The 22,037-nt window shown below is 36.7% G+C and overlaps 1 protein-coding gene across 1 annotated transcript in view; it reads right to left on the bottom strand.

The window, feature by feature from the left end:
• The window catches only part of LOC112617144 (band 4.1-like protein 5), a 173,364-nt gene that overhangs the window by 80,709 nt on the left and 70,618 nt on the right, over positions 1–22,037 (bottom strand). Inside the window, exons 15-16 of the mRNA XM_025373879.1 lie at positions 14,710–14,752; positions 14,184–14,299 (exon numbers count right to left, since the gene is read on the bottom strand). Of these exons, the coding sequence (XP_025229664.1) occupies positions 14,184–14,299; positions 14,710–14,752 (159 nt within the window). The remainder of the gene's footprint in view (positions 1–14,183; positions 14,300–14,709; positions 14,753–22,037) is intronic.

The raw sequence follows: 22,037 nt of genomic DNA, 5'->3' as shown, positions 1-22,037 counted from the left end.
TATCTTCTGATCAATAAATAAATAGAAGATGAACAATATTATAAATCAAAGACTGAACAGGCATATACAGAATGCTCCACTAACAGAATATACACTCATCTCAAGTACAAATGGAGCATTCTCCAAAACAGACCATAATGCACAGAATAAAAAAGTTTTCAAAAGTATGTATCTGATAATGGACTTCTATTTTAAATATATAAAGCACTCTCACAACTCAATAATAAAAGGACAAATAATCAAAAATTTTAAATGGGCAAAAAAATGAAATACAGGTGCTCTTCAACTGACGATGGGGTCACATCCTGATAATGTTGTAAACGGAAGATGCACTTAACACAGCAAATCTACAGAATGTTAGAGCTTACCCGAGCCTACATTAATCGTGCTCAGAACACTTACATCAGCCTGCAGTGTGACAAAATCATCTAACACAAAGCCCATTTTTAAACAAAGTGTTCAATATCTTATGTATCACATATTACAGCCTAGGAAAAGATCAAAATTCAAATTTTAACATTATGTCAAAATTACAACAGTTTCACACCATAAGTTGAAAAATCTTAAGTCAAGCCATTAAGTTGGATACTGTCTGTAGATACTTCTCTAAAGAAGATAAGCAAAAAGTCAATAAGCAGATCAAAATACACCAACATCATCCAGCTTCACAATACACTACTTCACAAGTAGGATGGCTATAATAAAAAAGACAGGTAATAGTAGGTGTTGGTGAAGATGTGGAAAAACTGGAACCCACACGGTGTGGCCACTCTGAAAAACAATTTCGCAGTTCCTCAACAGGTCAAAAATAGAGTTACTATATGATCCAATAATTTCACTCCTATGGCTATAACCATGACAACTGAGAACACGTTCATACAAAAACCTACACATGAATGTTCATAGCATTATTCACAAAAAGCAGAAACTCAAATATCTATCAACTGACAATGGATAAATAAAACATTGGGCATCATACAAGGGAATATTATTAAGCCATTAAAAGGAATCAAGTACTGATACATGCTAAAACAGATGCACCTTGAAAATCCTATACTAAGTGAAAATCAGACATAAAAGAACACTCGTTATATGATTCTACTTTTAGGAAATTTCCAGAATGGGCAAATCTATAGAAACACAAAGTAAATTAGTATTTGCCAGGGGCTAGTAACTGCTAATAGGAAAGAGGTTTCTTTTGGGGATAAAAATGTTATGGAATTAAATAGTGGTGATGGTTGTACATCTTTGTGAATACACTAAACCTACTGAATTATACACTTAAAATGTTTAAATGTAGTTATACATAGTATTTTTAATCTGTGGCTTTGGTAATGTCTTAGTTCATATCCATCTCTCAAGAATATATAAATATGTAAAGACATTCTTTCTTCTACCCATTTCCTTACTTTTCATGGACACTTACCTGTGTAAACTGAAGCAGTTTTTCTTGTCTTCTTCCATACTTTGGAGTAATTTATTGTTATAGTTGTGAAGGATAGCTAAGAAAAGCAATGTTGCCTTCACCCCCATTCTCTGAAAGCCTATTTACGTAACCATCTAGGTTCTTGTGTGTGTGCACTTCCTAATATATACATGATTTGGTTGCTTTTAAAAATGGGAACAAACCTCAGACACTTAACAACTCAAGTTTTAAAGTCAACAGCGTGTCACTGATATCCTCTAGTAACAGTACATGAAAACTGACCTGATTCTTTAACAACTAGAATAGAGGCAGCATATTTTTATAATATAATCCAGTCTTCCACCAATTGGAATTCATTCTTCACATTGCCTCCTAAAATAGAATTATTATTACATTGCTTTTTACTCTCTACAATCTGGACCCCAACGACTTTAACAGAGTTATGGAGGCAGTGCAGTAGCCAAGGCTGGGTTCTAGGTCTAAGCTGTCTGAGTTTGAAGCCCAGCCTCATTGTTCTGTGCCTTTGTTTCTTCACTAGCCTGACTACCTTACAGATCCTCATAAGGATTAAATGAAGATGCTTTGCTAGAGTAAATACTTACGGCTGTACCTCCAGAACAATGTCTGGCACAGAAGCACTCAAGTATTAGCTATCATTATCACTACACCTTCCCATAAATTCTATACTCTTTACTCAAACCTGATTTATCATTCCTGGACTACACCTTGCACTTAGCTACTTTAGAATTTTCTTTTCCTATAGGTCTCTGGGCCTGTAATGATTTACTCATTCAAAGCTCCTGATTCTGTTTCACTGGAAACCTGATGCAAATGCCAAGATTTCTTAACTTCAACCACTTCTACTCTTCTTGCTTGCTAGATTTAGCACTTTATCAGTTGTTTGTAGAACTGTTTATCTCCACAGTTTGAGTATAAATTTCTTGAAGCCAAGAACAGTATTTTGACTATTTCTGCAACATTAGGTGTGCCAAGCCATGCTTGGTATTCATTCATTCAATCAAATACAATATATGGAGTGTCTGAGGATACAGAAGGAAACAAAATAAATGCTCTCCCTTAATGAAGCATACATTCTGTTGAAAAACACAGATACTCTGACTTACCCAATAGGGTTATGTCTTGAGAAACCCATCATAAGTCAAAAACGCACTTGGCGCTCTGATAAACCCATCATAAAGTTGAAAAATCCTAAGAATCATCCTAAAGGACTGTCTGTGTAGAGATGACAAACACATACTAAGATGAAAGGAGTGAGAAAAAATAAAGCAGGGTAAGGCAGACAGGAAATAAAAATAAGACTGGGCAGGGGGTGGGGAACATGATTATTTCAGAGTGGTCAGGAAAGGCTTCTCCAATAAGAAACCTGATGGTGCCTGAATGAACCATAAGAGATTCAAGGGAGGAATATTCAGGAAGCAGTAAAAGTACAAAGACCCTGAGAGAACATGCTTGGTATGTTTGAGCAAGTATAAGAAGATGGGATGTAAGCAAGGTCAGGATTGATAGAAGATAAGGGGAGGGAAAAGCATGTTTCTATCAATGTGAGGATCTGAGGTTTTACTCTGAGACAAGGACACTGGAAGGTGTAAGCTTGATCTGCTGTTATCACTACAGCTGCTGAAAGGAGTACCAGACAGCAGAGGAGCAAGGGCAATGGCCAGGAGGCCAGGTAAGAGGGCAGGGCTGGCCGGGTGCGGTGACTCACGCCTGTAATCCCAGCACTTTGGGAGGCCGAGGCGGGCGGATCACGAGATCAGGAGATCAAGACCATCCTGGCTAATACGATGAAACCCCATCTCTACTAAAAATACAAAAAATTAGCTGGGCGTGGTGGCGGGCACCTATAGTCCCAGCTAATCAGGAGGCTGAGGCAGAAGAATGGCGTGAACCCGGGAGGCAGAGCTTGCAGTGAGCTGAGGTGGTGCCACTGAACTCCAGCCTGGGCGATAGAGCGAGACTCCATCTCAAAAAAAAAAAAAAAAGAGGGCGGGGCTGACAAAAAATGGAAACAGGATGGGAGCAGTAAAGATGGTAACAAGCAGTAGACCTGGATACATTTTCAAGACAGAACTGACAGAATTTGCTGATTCTGAAAGACATCTGGAGTATGAGACAAAGAGGAGTCAAGATGACTATAAGGTACACTGGTCTAAGTCAGTGCTTCTCAAACTTCAGTATGCATCAGAATCTCCAGGAGGGCATGTGGAACAGATTGTTGGACCTCACCTCCAGTGTTTCTGATTCAGTAGGTCTAGAGTAGAGCCCAAGACGCGCTTAGCAACACGAAAGAGAGAACTGCCACTTACGAAGCTACAAAAACCACACAGATGGGAAAAACTGCAGGGGTCAGGAGATATACGTTGTCCAATTTTGAACATACTAAATTCGGGATGCCCAATATCATCACCTCTGCAGTATTTTCTCTCAAATCCATGGCCTCAAACTAATCATGTGAAAATACCACACAAACGCAAATCAAGGAACATTCCACAGGACATCTGGCTAACCATGAAAGACATGGAATGGCTGTCACAGACTGAAGGGGACTAAATGTAACATGGGATCTTGGGTCAGATCCTGGAAAATGTGTGGAAAGACAGTGAAACCTGAGTAAGGTCCAATTTTGTTTGTTTCTTCTTAGGTTTTGACAATGTTTTGTCAAAACTAAGAAACAAAACCTAAGAAATTAACATTGGTACAAGTTATGGAATGTATGTGGAATGTTAACAATGGGGGCCGGGTGCGGTGGCTCACACCTGTAATCCCAGCACTTTGGGAGGCCAAGGTGGGCGGATCACTTGAGGTCAGGAGTTCAAGACCAGCCTGGCCAACATGGTGAAACACCGTTTCTACTAAAAATACAAAAATTAGCTGGGCATGGTGGCACACTCCAGTAGTCCCAGCTACTCGGGAGGCTGAGGCTGAAGAATTGCCGAAACCCAGGAGGCAGAGGCAGGAGTAAGCAGAGATTGTGTCATTGCACTCCAGCCTCGGCAACAGAGCGAGACTCTGCCTCAAAAAAAAAAAAAAATTAGGGGAAGGTAGGGCAGGAGGGGTGTGGGAATTTCCACCTATATTAGATGCCTAAGTAGAGATGTCAAATAGGCAGTTGGATATATAAGTCTGGAAATTTAAAAGTCCAGGTTGATGATATAAACTCGGAAATTGCCAGTGTGCATGGATAGCATTTAAAACCGTAATGCTGGATGATATTACAAAGGGAACGAATTGTTATAGAAAAGTTCCTTAAACAGAGGTTGGGGCTGGAGAGATAAGTAGGAATTAGCAAAGGGTATTAAAAACCATGGCTTGTTAGAAGACGATGGCTTGTTAAAGGGAGGTTAGAAGACAATAAAAAACAGTGGCATCTCTAAGCTAGGTGATGACAATTTCATGAAGAAGTGAGCGACTGTTATGAGTGCTATTTAAGCTGACTATAAGATGGACTGTGGGATTAGAAATATGGAGGTCATTTGTGACCTAATAAAGCTATTTTGGTGGAGTAGTAGCATAACACTATTAGCCCAAGGCAGAGCCTTTATATGGATTAAAACAATGCTTCTCTTAAAAGACACTTCCATCTCTTGTAAAATTGTCAAATACACTAATCTTTTTGCAACAAGACACTTGGTGCCATCTGCTGGAAAATCACTGCCATAAGTTATGTGAACATCATTCTCTTAAATGTGGCACTCCTGTATAGTGTGCAACCTGCACAATCATACCCAGTGCTTTGTGTCAGGGACAATGTTTGATTAGAATGGGTTCAAGAGATTCCGAGAAAGAAGAGATAGCAAGCATAGACAATTCTTACAACGCAAAGAGTTTTGCTACCAGTGAGACAAAAAAATGGAGGAATAGCCAAAAGAGGTAGATTGAAGGGACAGTTCTTTTTTAAATGATGTGAGCTATCTTAGGAAGTTTTTGTTCTGATGAGATTATTCCAGCAGAAAGGGAAAACTGATGCAGTAGAACAGAAGGGAGGACTGCTCAAATGAAGGTCCTGAGTAACTTGGGGTGAGGATCTAAGTGACTCGTGAGGACCTGGGCCTTAAATAGAATATGGATGGCTCACCTAGCTAACAGCAGAGAAAGCAAGGAACATATTCCCAAATGCAAGTAAGTTCATTGATAAAATGGTGGGAGTATAGAGAAGACCTCTTCTAATTGCTTATGTTTTCAATAAAGTAGGAAGCAAGGTCATCAGCTGAGAACAAAGAGTAGGAAGAGAGGAAGTGGTTTGAAAGAGGAGAAAGTCAGCCCAGCATTGTAGGAGAACAAATAGATTAAGGAAATATAATATGATATCAGGGAGCATTGAAGGCTCACTTGAGTTTAGTGGTCAAAATTGAAAGACCATTCAACAATTTGTGTGTATTTCGCATTCACCATTTATATGTAGAGTGTACAGAGTTGGATTTTACCAGATGCATACAACAGGGAGAAGGCCAAGAAATTCAAGAGTATATGGAAAGGTAAAATTACAAGCGGCTGTGTATAAAGAAGACCCAATGAGGTACTCTGGTAGGTATTCAACAAATGAGATGAATCAAAAAAAGAGATATCAATACAAGACTCCTGAACTCTCTCACTGCAACAAATGCCCCAGACCTCCTTACCAAATGTGGATGACTCACACTGATACTCAATGCCTTTACTACTCAAATATTTTAATGTTATTACTCCAACATGATTGTGAAATTTCAAAGTGATAACTTGGATATTCCAGAGAACCCAAATCTTCCCAGGTTTTTCTAATTATCCAAGAGTTTTGCTGATGACGTCCCCAGAAAGATTTAATGCAAGTTATTAAACACAGGTCTTATCTCCAAACTTCTACAGAGTTTATAATTAAATAATTCCTGAAGCTATTGGCGGGGCTACAAATATAGTTTTGTAATAAGAAATTCTTCTCTATTAATGGGTATGAATTCCAATGGTATTTTGCATCCTCTAATGTTTTCCACAATTTATCTGAATACTCCTCTAACTAGTTTCACAAGGTAAATCAAGCCAGCAATCATCCTCCTATTATCATAGCCTCTTATTTTTCATTCTTTTAACTCTACTCCTAATAATTCAAAATATTTTGCATTTATTATTATCAATAATTAGTCATGTTTGTAGATGTGAGCTTCATTACGGAATCTGCAATTTCTTACAAATCTTAAACACTGGATCTCAATTCTTTATTACGAGTAGTTAAAAACAGAACAAAAATGAAACTTCCTTCAACAACAAAAAATTAGCTACAGCTGTTGAACCTGTTTTTATGAGGAGGTACATTATTACACCATTAAGGAAGTCTTTAGTCACAATCCTTGGAAAACATTGTTCTCTGAGTCAGGTATCTCTTTTCCATGCCAATATAAACACAATGCTGGCCAGCTGTCAGGAACAAAATGTAAAACGTTCACTCAAGCACCACCATCTCTACTGAGGCCACAGCTTGTAACACAAAAGCTTAGGTAATTATCTAATAATAAAAAAAATGTGAGAACAATTCCTTCAGGAAGAACAGGAACAATTGTTTTTCTACTTCAGTATAAAAATATCAATAAAAAAGCCAAAGTTATTTTCCTTTCACCAATTTTTTAAAAATTTTCTCTTCTTGTCACTCATTCTTTAACAAAGATACTATGTATGTCCCTTCTCACCAGCCCAAGGTGCTCAAAGCAACTAAAGTGTATTACTACATTAGCAATTGTCCAGAATTGATGAAAGAAATTAAGCTCCTTGACATATTTTACACTGAAAGTGACATGCTTCATGTCCTAATTTCTACACCGCCAAGGCTAATGTTAATGGAACAAGATTCCATCTCACAATGTTTTCATGTGACTAAAGTAAACATTTTTATGAACAGAGGATGAGAAATTTTTATGTTCTGCAAAAGGGGGGGGGTAGAGGAAGACTACCATATCTAAATTCACATGATTCATAATATCTAGAAAGGAGCTGACAAATCACATTTTATACATGCGGGCAGGAGAAGAGGCAGGCATGAAGAAGGAAGGAAAGAAAGCTGTTTCCCCACCACAGAAGTATCTCCAAATCCTAGCCCTTATGTAAAAGCATCTCACATGCAAGCATTCACAACAATCCTGGAAAGCAAGAATATAACTGATGATGTGGTATAATACATATTAAAATTCAGGAAGGAAGTATGTGGTGGGAAAGAGATAAAATGTTATTGAAACAAGATGATTTTGTTTTAGCAAAACAAATAATGGTCCTAATATCAACCATAAAAAATAGTAACTGTATTATTTTCAAACCAATATTCAAAGACTAACACTAAAATAACAGCCTCTCAAAGCAATGAACTATGGTTTAGAAATGAAGAATGTGCCCTGACCAAAGACAGTACCATGGCTCAAACAACTATAGCTCCCACCATTGGGGCATAATGCACTAATAGGGGACAACCATCGTCGAACTTGTTCAGTTTACATTGGTGAATAAAAAGATCCAACTTGGTGATGTACCTCTTGAACAGTGAACAACAACAAAAAGAAATTAAAAAAAAAAAGACCCAACCAAGTGTTACAAATAACATTTTTTTGTCCAACACTTTAAATAAACTCCCCTCCAAAAAAAAGATGATTTGAATTATACTGGTATTACAATATTAATGTTTGTATACTAGGTGCTTTTCAAAATAGACATATTATACACATAGCAGCACAAATAAAATTTATTTTTCTCTGCAAACTCATTTAAAAGTATATTATCTATGATTATCCTATCAAGGTCAGAAACATTAGGTCTCACCCCAAGATAGGTAAATGCCTTTGAAATTCAACAAAAAGACAATGATCTTATGAGCTCATTTATGTTCATGCATGAAAGTGTGAAGGTCACTAGCTTTGCTGTGGTTCTACAAGTTTCCTTGACTGTAAAAACAGTCAAAATAAAACCAACCTAATTCAGGATGTTAAAATTAATTATGTTAAATAAAATTAGCCAAAGCACTATAAATTAAATGACATAATACTTAAGTTCTGTGCTGCTGACACCCTTTGATCAAAAGGACGGTGACCCAGTAAGGCGCTTCTGGAGGGTATTACTTTTCTAATTCCAAATTTATCATCACTGACCCTTTAGGCATAATAAAATGCAGAGTGTAAATAGGTTGGTGACAATTTATTTAATTTAGATTGAGCTACTTATAAATACCTGATAGCTCTGGAAACAACATATATATCCATCTTGCAAATATCAGTAGAAAGAACAAGTATGTGCCATATTTGATAAGAAATTCTGAAGCATATGGCAACTTTTATAAAATAGTAAGTTTAATTTTACTACCATCCAGCCTTAGCCCTTTACTTTCCTCACCCCTATCACTGCCTCCATCCCTAACACCCATCCAATCCAGTTTCTCTCATCAGGAATTCACAAATGAATTCTTTACAACAAGGTTTTCAACAAAAGAAAAACCATGATGTGAATCTTCCCTTAAATGTAACAGTACTGATTAATTCAAATTCTATAGAAATGGCTACTTTCAATATGAACTGAAGCTCTTACTCTTCTATTACAATCTGCTAAGATATATATGGGGCATTATATCAGCATCTGTCCTGCAGATTAAGAATAATTTTAAAGTGAGTGAAGTCAAACCTTACAGCTTTCTAAAAGACCAGGAAAGCTTGTTATTCATTGTGCCTCTTTGGCTTCTACTATAGAAACAGTACTTTTTTAAATGATATACATACCATGAAATCTTTTCTTGAACCCAGAGCTTCTGTACTTAAAATGTTACGATCCAAATTGCTCTCTTTTAAGAAAAAAAATCAGCAATGACAATACTTAGCAATTATCATCTGAGCTAGTAAAGTCTAAAACAATTATAAGGGCCATACATTAGTGGCCATTTTTAAGCTCACTAAACGAAGATGGGCTTATAAAGATGGGAGCCGGGCTATTTAAGATACAGATCTATTTCTATTTAGAGGATGCGCTAAATACTTTGAGTGGCCATCCCCTTATACATAATTATACTGAACTCAGATTGAAACCTGCCTACTAATTTTGTTCTTTAAGTATTAGTAAGTTCTGCTTATTTAGGTCTTCTATGGACAAACTGCAACCGACCACTCAGTATTAAACCAATAGTCCAGTATTAAGCCCTCTGAAACCTTAATCTTTGTCTGGCAGGAAGGATTTGAGACATAAAACCAACCTCTATGTGAGCAGGATGCATTAAATGAGTTAAGCTGCTTATAATGAAGCTTCATTATCTTGAAGCATTATAAACTCGTCGAAATACAAAACATCTATAAATTTCTATATACATAGTTTAAGTTTGAAAATTTTTCTAAAATCTAAAAGAAAACTAAAAAAAGACAGAAGAAATGCTTCCCTTACATGTTTTCCTATCTGAAATGGACTTTTTCCAGCTAATATGCCTCTATTAATTAAACTAAGGAGCTTGAAATTCTAAAGTTCAAAAAGGATCAAAAATAGTAATACAATCTAAAAATCATATGGTTTTGGCTTCAGAATTTTATTTTAAAGGTTGTACAGTATCAGATTATGAGACTGTTGCAAACCTGGGTAATCTGTCAGGTGTATGAGATGAAAGAGAAAAGCCAGTAAAATGAAAAGACAAAGTAAATACGTTTTCCATTTTATATAACCATTCAGTAGTAATGTAACCATTCAGTTAACCACTGAATGGTTAACCAGTTAACTATTCAAAAGTAACCACTCAGATTTCTCTATACATGAGCCACATTATTAATGTGATCTCTAAACTTTTTGGTAAGTTAAAATATTTGTGTTTATTAAAAAGTAAAAGTGTTTGTAATTTAAAATTACATTAATTCAAATCTTAGGCACTTAAATTAAGGCATGTGTCACTTTAGACATATTAAAATAGTGTATAAGAACAAGTTTTTAATAAATATCTCAAAAGGCTGATATATCATGCCTGGACATGCTTCCAGTGTGTTTTTAGTGTGTCTGATTCTTTTAACCTCCATCTCTTTGGATGGCATGTGGTGGGGGAATAATGGGCACCTTGTTCACAAACACAAACTTTCTCCTTAGATACAGTCTGGGGGATGTGTTCACATACTAAAATCATGAAAACCTTTCCAAAATCACAATGGTATACATATTCTTTTCAATACAAAAAATTAATCATTATCATTGACAGCATATGGCTTCTTAGATTCCTTGCCCCTTTCATGGAAGAATTCAATTACAAACAGCACTAAACAACTAGTGACTCCACTATAAATTCTCCCATAAACACCAGATAATGTATACCATCAACTTGCATGACAAAGAGTCCCAATGCCTAACAGGCTCAACACTCATATCTCAGTCATGGCTGCCTGGCCAGGAAAATGAACATCATGACGGATTCCTGCATTCTTCACATTGTGCTCATGAACAAAGTCAGTGTAGTTTCTATGTGCGGTCTGGGGTGGGGGCAAGGCCCTTGTGTTCCACTGGTTTCCACCACGTTGACAGCAGTCACTGGCAGCAGAGAGCCTGGATGGTTGGGGAGTGGGAGGGGAGCACAGTTAGTCAATAGGAATAGGAGAAAATGGATGTGTAAGAGATAATAAAGGTGAAAGGTAATGTCACTAGCATGCACTGCTGCTATGAGTAGTTAACAACATCTACTCCATGCAATGGTAACATTCAAGAATAACAAAGTGGGGGAAATCCACAAAGTTACATGTAATGAAAAATACCAATATGGAAATACATGTAAGTAATCTGACTCAGTTAAGTGAATTAAAGAATAAATTTCTCAGAAAGCAAGACACTCTGTATCTGTCCCTGATGTTGTTACTAACACTAAAAGCAGAAATGTTGTTAGGGGTTTTAATCAGAAGAAAAAAATATTCATAATCTACTTACTTCAAATATTTGAAGAAAGAATTCTACATAAGGACAAAAGTATGTATGAAAAGGAAAACTGTGAAAATTCTTCCTTAAATTATGAGATTTCACAGAACTGAAACCCATGGAACAAAATTCAGACAGAGCACTAAAAATAAAAAAATCTACCTTCAGAGGCCATGTAATTTTACATCAATGTTCCCAATTAACAATAGAGAATCATCGCTCCTTATATAATTAAAGTTCACAAGATCTCAAAATGAAATTCAACAGGTACAGATAATGTGATGAGATGATACACCCTTCTCCAAGAAGTAGTTTAGTAAGCATATTAAGCACGTTTTATCACAGTGCTATAGAAAAGGCCTATAGAATTCTAAGACTGAAACATGCATACATGCAGTTCTTGGTTAGAAGTGATCAGAGTCCTCCAGTAGAAAGAAAGCAAATCAAAGTCTGGTGACATGGCAGAAAGGGTAGCACATATTTAAAATAACTACAAAGGAAAATACCACCCCAAATATAAAATATGTGCAAAAATACATTTTTAATAAGTGTTATCTTTCTAACTCAACCAAAACATTAATCTTCACCTTTATCCCTTAGGGAAACTGTAAAGAAATTAAAATAATTTTTCAAAACAAACTTGGAAGGCTTTTTTATAACAAAATCATCTTTCTTTTAACTGAAATACAATTTGTTCACCAGACCTAGCTCACAAAAATCACAACCCTCAAGTTATGGTCTCTAAAAATTTAGAAAACTAAATTAGGTTTATGTTCTCCCCTATCAATGCAAGATTTTCTAAACACTGTTTTGTTTCTGTTGTTGCTTACAAATGATTTGTGGGTTTACAATACATGAATTGTTTCTCAAAATGTGAAATTTTAAATACCTGATTATTCTAAGCTACTGATATGCCAAATCATTCACTCTAATAATGGTGTCATTTAAAAGATACCAGCAAAAAAAATGCTGAAGACTCGAACAGGGAGTAGGTTTAGATTAAACTGGTTGAAAGTTATCTGCCAGAAATAGAATGGTCCATTATTCTGCCCAATTGTTCAAACACAGGAAGCACTTCCAAATTTTAACCACTTATCACTTTCTAAAGGAGGACTGCTTTATATTCTTTTGAAAGCATTAATGAGAATCAAAGCATGCAGAAAAAAGAATGAAATGCAGAGCACATTTGAAATTAAGGTGGAAGAGTCCATTATCTCCAAAACATGCCAGCTCTATATTCAGTTCCATGCCCTTGTTGACATGAGGCTTATTTTGTTATAAAGAGCACCACTTTACTCTATTTCAGCAAAGGAGGTCTCAGCACAACCACATAAAGAAAGGAAAACACACAGCTCCAAATTTTTCATTTTCCTTAAAATTTAATAAATTCAATGCTCTTTCTAAAGGATGCGTCAAATAAACCTAGTAGTACCTAACAAATAAAATCAGATTTAAATATGTACCTACTAATATGGAAAAACTCAGATTCAGTGTTGTAATATAGTATGCCAACTAATTAGACCCTCATTCCATATGAATGTAAAAGGCAAACATATAAAAGACACTTCTTTTACAGCTGAAGTCTCAGTACTACTTTTCCTTGCAAACAGAACTTGGTGGTAACATCAATGAGATAAAACATAACTGCTTACAGGAGCTGTGTTTTCCATAAGAAATTGAAGACACTTTCTAAAAATGACTTTAAAAAATAAATTTGACATTTATAAGCCTCGCTCTTTACGCTTTTAGGTGTGTACCCAGATGCACACAAATATACACAAAGTATCACCACCACACACCCATATAGAAAGAAAATAAAAAGGAGAAAATGGGGCCGGGGGAGAAGAGGACTCAATCTTATAAACTAATCGCAAGTTATTTGGAACTGAAGTAAAAATATGCCCAAATATCAAGAGCAAGGCACCTTGCAGTTAGTTAAGCCAAAATAACAGTGAAAAATAATTACATAGCAAAGACTGAAAATAATCACCAACCACTGTTGACCCACCACCATGAAGGAAGAACTGGCTGCACAGAAAGCTGACCAAAACCTTGACATCACCACAGAAATGCATTAGATTTCAGGTACTACACAAACTAAGAGCAAAAGAAAAAGAGAAAAATCCTATGAATTATCAAAATTCATTTCACAAACAGAAAAATAACTTGAACAGGTAATACACTCAACATGACCACTGAATCAAATAATCCCCAAGAAGCCCCCACCAAGCCACATATATTTATTTGGGAAAGGATAAACTCAAGTGATTAACTCCAATAAGACACAAAGTATCCATACTTGTATATTTACTATTAATCTAAAAAAAACCCTGGAAGTCTAAATAATTAAAGTATACTTTTCCTGTCACCAGATTCTCTCTCAGTCTCCTTAGGGTATCTCATGTTTTATCAGATTTTAATCATGTTTCGCTTCTGACTTTACCCTCTGTCTTTAATGAAGAAAACACATTTGAAGCAGCATCATGTTGTCTGGAATAACATGTAGTGGATATACTTTCCTTACGGACCTGGGAAAATATTCTACTGTCTTTTTCAACAGAGAGTCATCCACCACTACCACATCAAGCTAATAAGAGCAGATTTATTTTAAATGTATTAATGTTTTGTTTCAAATAAATAATAAGGACAGCTGTCTGATGGTCTTCACTTAGACAACTGTACTCCCTTTATCACCAACATCCTTATTTTCCCCATCTCAATATGATTATTTAATAACATGCTTTCCAGCTCACAAATATGAATAATTTGCTTTCAATCATATTTAAAGTACTTTAAGATTACAGCTTGGAATTCTGAATACAATTAAGTAGGCAATATTTTATTTTAGTTTAAGGAATTAACAAACCATTTCCTGTCATGCTGGTCTGTTCCAGGATTCTGTGGCAGATTCTCTATCTCCACTGGCACAGGAGCAGAGGAAATGGAAGGACTCACAAGCAGAGCAGATCTCATCCCCCAAGCCTTTGGACACAAATTATAAAAATTATCTATTTTGCCTAGGTAACAGATCTCTTCATCAACAAATACTAAAATGGAGTACTATTTACAAAGCCAACAAATAAAATGTAAACAAATGCTTGAATTTCATATACCACCTCAGAGATAGTTAATGAATGAAATATTAGTAATCAGTTAAATTATGTTCTTGGATTCACAGTGACAGAAAATGTTATACAGCAGCTGTTTCATTTACAAAATCTCAGAGAAAAAATAACAGGAAGTTATTACTGAACCACTTAAGGGAAAAGGAAAAGAAAATGCACACAATTTGTGCAAGGTTACATACACCACTATGAAAATCCAATCAATAGTACTACTGTTACCATAATTAACCGGTGATCTGGTGTTTTAGAAACTTAATGTTGTCTTACCTGTTGGGAGCCATTACTTTGGGTCAAAACATTATTGTGAACACTGTAATGGGGGAAAAAAATCTATTAAAAATTCTATATGAAATCTCAGGACTTCACTTTGTAAGATGACACATACACTAACAAAATATTTATTTTAAAGATATTAACATTTTGTTTCAAATAAAGAATAAAACTACTGCTGGTACCTAAAACTAAGAATGTCAGATACCCGAAAACACTTGTTCTTATAGGCAAATACTTGCTTTTCTATAGTTGCTCATTTGATGTTTCCATATACCTGTATTTTAATCATGCTTTAGAGGTATGCTTCACAACTAATGTTTATTCATTGGATGACAGCTGTCAAGGATGACCTAACAAAGACAGCAACACAAGACCCACATAAACTTAACTGTCACTTCTTTTGTATATTCCTACCCTCAAGATTTTCCAGTGTCGGCAACAACTCAGCATTTTATAATTCAAAAGGCCTTAGTATAAAAGGTTTAGAAAGTTTGAAAATTCTGTGTGTACACCTTCCTCTCCAAATGACTTATAAACACGTTTTAAAATTTTCAGTTTAGGCCAGGCACGGTGGCTCACGCCTGTAATCCCAGCACTTTGGGAGGCCAAGGTGGGCGGATTATGAGGTCAGGAGATCGGGACCATCCTGGCTAACACGGTAAAACCCCATCTCTACTAAAAATACAAAAAAATTAGCCTGGCGTGGTGCGGGCGCCTGTAGTCCCAGCTACTTGGGAGGCTGAGGCAGGAGAATGGCGTGAACCCGGGAGGCGGAGCTTGCAGTAAGCCGAGATTGCACCACTGCACTCCAGCCTGGGCAACAGAGCCAGACTCCATCTCAAAAAAACAAACAAACAAACAAACAAACAAAAAAAACAAACTCAGTTTAGTTTGTACCCATCCCCACCCTGCTATCCCCACAAAAAGCACTTGAAAAAACCCTCAACCTATAATACAGAAAAAAAATAGAAACTACAGAACAGCAGGAAAAAAAATTCAATAAAATAAAAACTCAAAGATGAACTATAACTCACAACGAAATGAGAAAAAAGGTTTCCTAATGTCAGACATTCGAAAACAAGGATATATGGTATCCTTGAAGTAAGAAATTCAACTAACATAAAAAACAATTCAAAGATTAAAAAAATTCCTTGAAAGTGAGAAAAAAATTTACAGATTTAATGACAGCACTGTGTTTCAGGAAAAAGAGACAGAAAATGAAATACAATCAATCCCTTATTGTTCAGCCACTAATCTTCAAGGATAAGGAAGGAATACTTCAGGTACCCCGAGCAGATTTAAAAGCAAATCCCTACCAATTATCAGGTTGGCAAAGACCTCCCGTAGCAATAATCAAGAATATTATTTTATAACCAGCCAACATGTCATTCTACTAAGGAAACAGGCAAAGCTCTCAAATACAACCTCTGAACAGAGTATCCAGAAGCCTTTCTAACAAGGTGAGAGCAAAAACCGCTACCTGATAATGAAAGCCAACCAGTTAAGAACCGAAGAATGAAGAGAGGCCCTGCTAAAAAGCTGGGGAATGAAGAGTGAACACATTTTATATTCCATTTTTTAAAGAACTACAGATCAATTACAAGTTGAGTCACCATAACCTGCATTATCACTGTCTGGGTTCAAAGCCAAGCTGTGTCATTAGGTCTACTCTGTACACCTTGGGTTACTCACTTGCATGGGACTGTTAGAACGACTAAATGAGTTAATACTAGCGAAATACAAATAATAGCGATTACAACAACAAAAAAATACCTTTAAAAGAAATACTATTGGTGAGGCATGGTGGCTTATGCCTGTAATCCCAGCACTCTCAGGGGCCGAGACAGGAGGATGCCTGAGCCCAGGGATTTGAGACCAGCCTGGGCAACAGAGCCAGACCTCTAGCTCTACAAAAAATTTAAAAATAGCTATGTGTTGGGGTGTGTGCCTGAAGCAGTCTCATACACTTTGGAGGCTAAGGCAGGAGGATTGCTTGATCCCAGGAGGTTGAGGCTACAGTGAGCCATGATCATGCCACTGCACTGCGGCCTGGGTGGACTCTGTCTCAAAAACAAAACAAAACAAACAAACAAACACACAAAAAACCACCACCACCCCTCCCTCAAAAATAAATAAATAAAACAATTTAGTGTAGATTCACTGCCATGGCAATGTTAAAGATTATACCCATCAGGTACAATTTCTTTTTACTAACCATGTTGCTCTTCCTAGAATACTCATGATCCTAAGCCTTAATGAAATCTCACCCAGCCTGCTTAGTACAGAAGTTAGACTTACTAGTCCATGGTCCCTTGATTATTCTCGGAAGCTTTGCCTTTAACTAGAAATAACTACAGTAGGTGATCAATAAGAATAACATGAGAACAAAATACTTATAAGTGATGTTAATTGAATCATAGCTTCCTGTTTTAAATTGTCTGAAATACAGAAAGCATTATTTTCTGATAATTATATACATTCTTTCACTTCCATGAGTATTAAGGGATTACTGAATTATTTCTCATTACTAATCTAGTTCAAACTTCCCTTTTTAAAGGACTAGATAAAATAACTGACCCTTTTGCTTTTACATAGTATACCTTCTACTCATTTGATTTCCTCTACCATTTTTTCTTTTCCTCTTTCCTGTCTTCAAGACTGCATATTAAGCCTGTATAAGACGTACCAGTAATTGAAATGTCAACTATCCTTTAAACATCACCTCTTAAAATACTATATAGTATTCATGACTCACAAGAGTAGTTAGGAGCCAAAATAGTACAAGAAAAATGACTGACATTAGCCAATTAAAAAATCTGTTATTCACATGGGCATTTTACAAAACTGCAGAATATAAGGTTGAGAAGCTTTTCAGGTCTAGTTGTGCCTTTTCAAACAGTACTGTTTTCCACGGTTCAATGGAGCAAAACTGTTCATACAAACAGAACTGGAAGGGCAAGAGTGAAAGGGCATACAACATGCCAGTCTGAGCTCAGGTTTTCTCAAGCACTGCGATGGGTGGTGCTCAATACCCTTTAGGAGAGTTGGGTCCTCCTCTACATCTCATTTCTAAAAGTCTAGTCTAAAAAAAAAATCATTCCTTAAATATGCCATTTCTGCTATGTTTTCCAGAGCCAAAAGCATCACTAATGAAGAGACACTAACATTTAGTCATTAAAGTTAAATTAATCATAATTCCAAAACAGTCACTATATATACTCATTTTTTTTTTAACCGGAAATGTGTTTCAGAACATCTTAAAGAAAATCCTCCTATTTTTGCAAATAAAAGCCTTAATTTTTCAACTATGTATAATTGCTGAATACTTTGTTCACATTTCTGCTAACTTTAGCAGGTACTCACTTTTTACTTTAAGCTCTAATATTCCATATCCCAGCCTCCTTTTCAGGAAAGCAAGCCATAATCCATTAAATAAACAAAATAGTTTCAAAGATAAAGAAAAATCTCAAATATTACTCCATTTTTCTTTTTCTTTTTTTTTATTTGAGATGGAGTCTCGCTCTGTCACTCAGGCTAGAGAGCAGTGGCGTAATCTCGGCTCAGTGCAACCTCCGACTCCAGGGTTAAAGCAATTCTCCTATCTCAGCCTCCAGCGTAGCTGGGATTACAGGCATGCGCCACCACACCCAGCTAATTTTTGTACTTTTAGTAGAGATGGGGTTTTGCCATGTTGGCCTGGCTGGTCTCGAACTCCTGACCTCAGGTGATCTGCCTGCCTTGGCCTCCCAAAGTCTTAGGATTACAGGCATGAGCCACCCCTTCCAGCCATTATTCCACTTTTCTGAAAAGCATAGCTTATAAACAAATCCAAGAAAAATAAAAGTATACAGCACAGAAAAGGCACAAAACGTTGTTTTTTAACCAATAAAAATTTCACGGAGAGAATCGCACAGAAATTTCACTTCCTCCCTGTTCTATTTATTTATTTATTTATTTTCAACAGCCTATTGACAGCTAAAGAAACTTGAGGGGAGTCCTTGTTCAAAAAGCAGAGTGCTACTATAGTCAATCACTAATCACAGACTGGCTTTAACAGCTTTCAAAGTGAAAAAAAAAATGGACATTTCAAGGTGAGGCTGATGATACTCAACATCCAAAAATAACCAACTTCTTTCAAAAAAGGTCTAGTGAGACACCTGCCATATAAGAGTACAGACAAATTCAAAAATAAACTAGATTTGTGGGTATGGTCTGAATCTTACCTTTAACCGGCATTCTAGGAGACTCTAATACATACCAATTGTTAAGCATTATATGAGACTATAGACTCATTGTAATAAATAATATTAAAATTAATGGAGCCGGCCGGGTGTGGCGGCTCACACGTGTAATCCTAGCCCTTTGGGAGGCCGAGGCAGGTGGATCACTTGAGGTAGGGAGTTTGAAACCAGCCTGGCCAACATGGTGAAACCCTGTCTCTACTAAAAATCCAAAAAATTAGGTGGGCATGGTGGTGCGTGCCTGTAATCCCAGCTACTTGGGAGGCTGAGGCAGGAGAATCACTTGAACCCGGGAGGCAGAGGTTGCAATGAGCCAAGATCATGTCACTGCAATCCAACCTGGGCGACAGAGCAAGACTCCGTCTCAAAAAAAATTAATTAATTAATTAAAATAATGGAGCCATCAGAAGCAAGACCTTCAGAATGGTAACTTGAAAACAAAAGCAGATACTCTCCCCAGTGAAACAAACATTTAAGTGGTTCAAAAAACAAACAAACAAAAAATTTTTCTTTTTTTTTTTTTTTTGAGACAGGGTCTCACTTTGTTACCCAGGCTGGAGTGCAGTGGCACGACCTCAACTCACTGCAGTCTCCGCCACCCTGGCTCAAGCAATCCCCCTGCCTCATCCTTTAAGTAGCTGAGGACTACATGTGCACGCCACCACATGTGGCTAATTTTTTTTGTATTTTTTGTAGAGAAAGGGTTTGGCCATTTTGCCCAGGCTGGTCTCAAACTCCTAGCCTCAAGTGATCCGCCCACCTCTGCCTCCCAAAGTGCTAGCATTACAGGCATAAGCCACTGCGCTCAGCCAAGAAAAAGAATTCCTTTTTGCTTTTGAGATGGGGTCTCACTCCATTGCCCAGGTTGGAGTACAGTGATGTGCGATCATGGCTCATTGCAGCCTCGACTTCCTGTATTCAGGTGATTCTCCCACCTCCCAAGTACCTGGGACCCCAGGCAGGTGCCATCATACCCAGCTAAATTTTGTGGTTTTTGTAGAAATGGGGTTTCACCACGTTGCCCAGGCTGGTCTGGAACTCCTGGGCTTAAGCAATCCTCCCGTTCTGGCCACCCAAAGTGCTGGGATTAGAGGCATAAACCACCATGCCTGGCCCCCTAGTTTTGTTTTTGTTTTTTGCTTTTTTGTTTTTGTTTTTGAGACGGAGTCTTGCTCTATCGCCTAGGCTGGAGCACAATAGCGCGATCTCGGCTCACTGCAACCTCCGCCTCCCAGGTTCAAGTGATTCTCCTGCCTCGGCTTCCCAAATAGCTGGGACTATAGGCGCCTGCCACTATGCCCAGCTAATTTTTGTATTTTTAATAGAGACAGGGTTTCACCATCTTGGCCAGGATGGTCTTGATCTCTTGACCTCGTGATCTGCCCACCTTGGTCTCCCAAAGTGCTCGGATTACAGGCGTGAGCCACTGCACCCAGCTTCCTCGTCCTGCCATTTTTTTAAAAATCATTAAAAGGCACACACCAAGTGGAGAATCATTTATTCAAGAAAATCTACTAAATCTCATTAAGGCCTAAGTCTGTGACATTTGATCCACAATTTGCTTTTCTGCCCCTTTTTTCCAACCTTGGTGTGGTGGTAGCTCTACTTCTGGTGGGTGCAGCAAAGAAGATGGGGCTAATACTCCTCTAGTTCTCTATAGTTTAAATCATCTATTTTAAATATGTTCAAGAACTAAGGAAACCACATGTAAAGAAATAAAGTATGACAACTGTGTCTCACAAATTGAGAGTATCATTACATAGACATTAGAAAAAAGAACCAGAGAGAAATTCCGGAATTGAAAAATACAGTAGCAGAAATAAATTAACAAAGGGGGTGCTCCATAGCAGATTTGAGTAGGTAAAAGAATCAGTAAGCTTGAAGACAGGTCAAGTGAGATTACATCGTCTGAAAAAAAAGTATAAAGAGAAATGAACAGACTTGGAGACCTGTAGGAAACCATCAAGTGTAATAACTTAGATGTTAATGAAAATTCCAGAAGGAGAAGAGAAAGAGAGGATAAAGAATATCTAGAGAAATAATGGGTGAAAACTTCCAGATTGATGAAAAGGTTATATCATGGAAAAGCAACTATATGAAAACTGGACTGGCAATATTTACATCAAATAAAATCAACTTTAAAACAAAAGTTACTAGACATAAAAAGGAACATTTTATCACAATAAAAAGAACAGTCCATCAGTATACTATAACAATTATCAACACATACATACCTACCCCAAATTCACAACATACATGAAACAAAAGCAGAAACAAACTGAAGGGAGAAATAGACAATAGTTGTAGACTACAATACTCCACTCTCAAAAACGGATTAAAACTAGGCAAAAGATGAACAATGAAACAGAAGATCTGAACACAATAAACTAACACACATTTATAAAACACTCTACTCAGAAACAGCAAAATATATACTCTTCTTAAGTACACATAAACTATTTTCCTGGGTGACTCATATGGAGGTCATAAAACAAGTCTCATTAAGTTGAAAGGGACTGAAATCATACAAAGTATGTCCTCTACTCATTATGGAATAAATTTAGAAAAAAATAAAATTTTGACGTTCACAAATACATGGAAATTTAGCAACACACTCCTAAGTAATCAAACAAGTCAAAGAAGAAATCACAAGTTAGAAAATAATTTGAGACAACCAAAAAACAAGAACACAACATAGCAAAACTTACTGAATTAAAGCAGTGCTTGAAAGGAAATTTAATATCTTTAAATGTTAAAAAATAAATATCTCAGATAACCTAATCTTCCACCTTAAGATACTAGAAAAACAGCAAAGTAACCTAAAGCAAGCAAAAGGAAAAAATAATATAGAGCAAAAATTAATGAAACAGAAAAACAGCAAAATCAATGAAACCAAAAGCTGGTTCTATTTGATAAGGTCAACAAAATTGACAAACCTTTTGCTACACTAGTTAAGAAAAAAAAAAAAAACTCAAAATACTAAAAATCAGAAAGGAATGAGGAGATATTACTATGGACCTTTTAGAAATATAAAGGAAAAGGGAATACAAACTGTATGCCAACAAACTAGATACCACAGAT

The sequence above is a fragment of the Theropithecus gelada genome, unplaced genomic scaffold (genome assembly GCF_003255815.1).
Source record: "Theropithecus gelada isolate Dixy unplaced genomic scaffold, Tgel_1.0 HiC_scaffold_15884, whole genome shotgun sequence".
Classification (NCBI taxonomy): Eukaryota; Metazoa; Chordata; class Mammalia; order Primates; family Cercopithecidae; genus Theropithecus; species Theropithecus gelada.
This window is presented reverse-complemented; position numbering and strand designations above follow the sequence as displayed.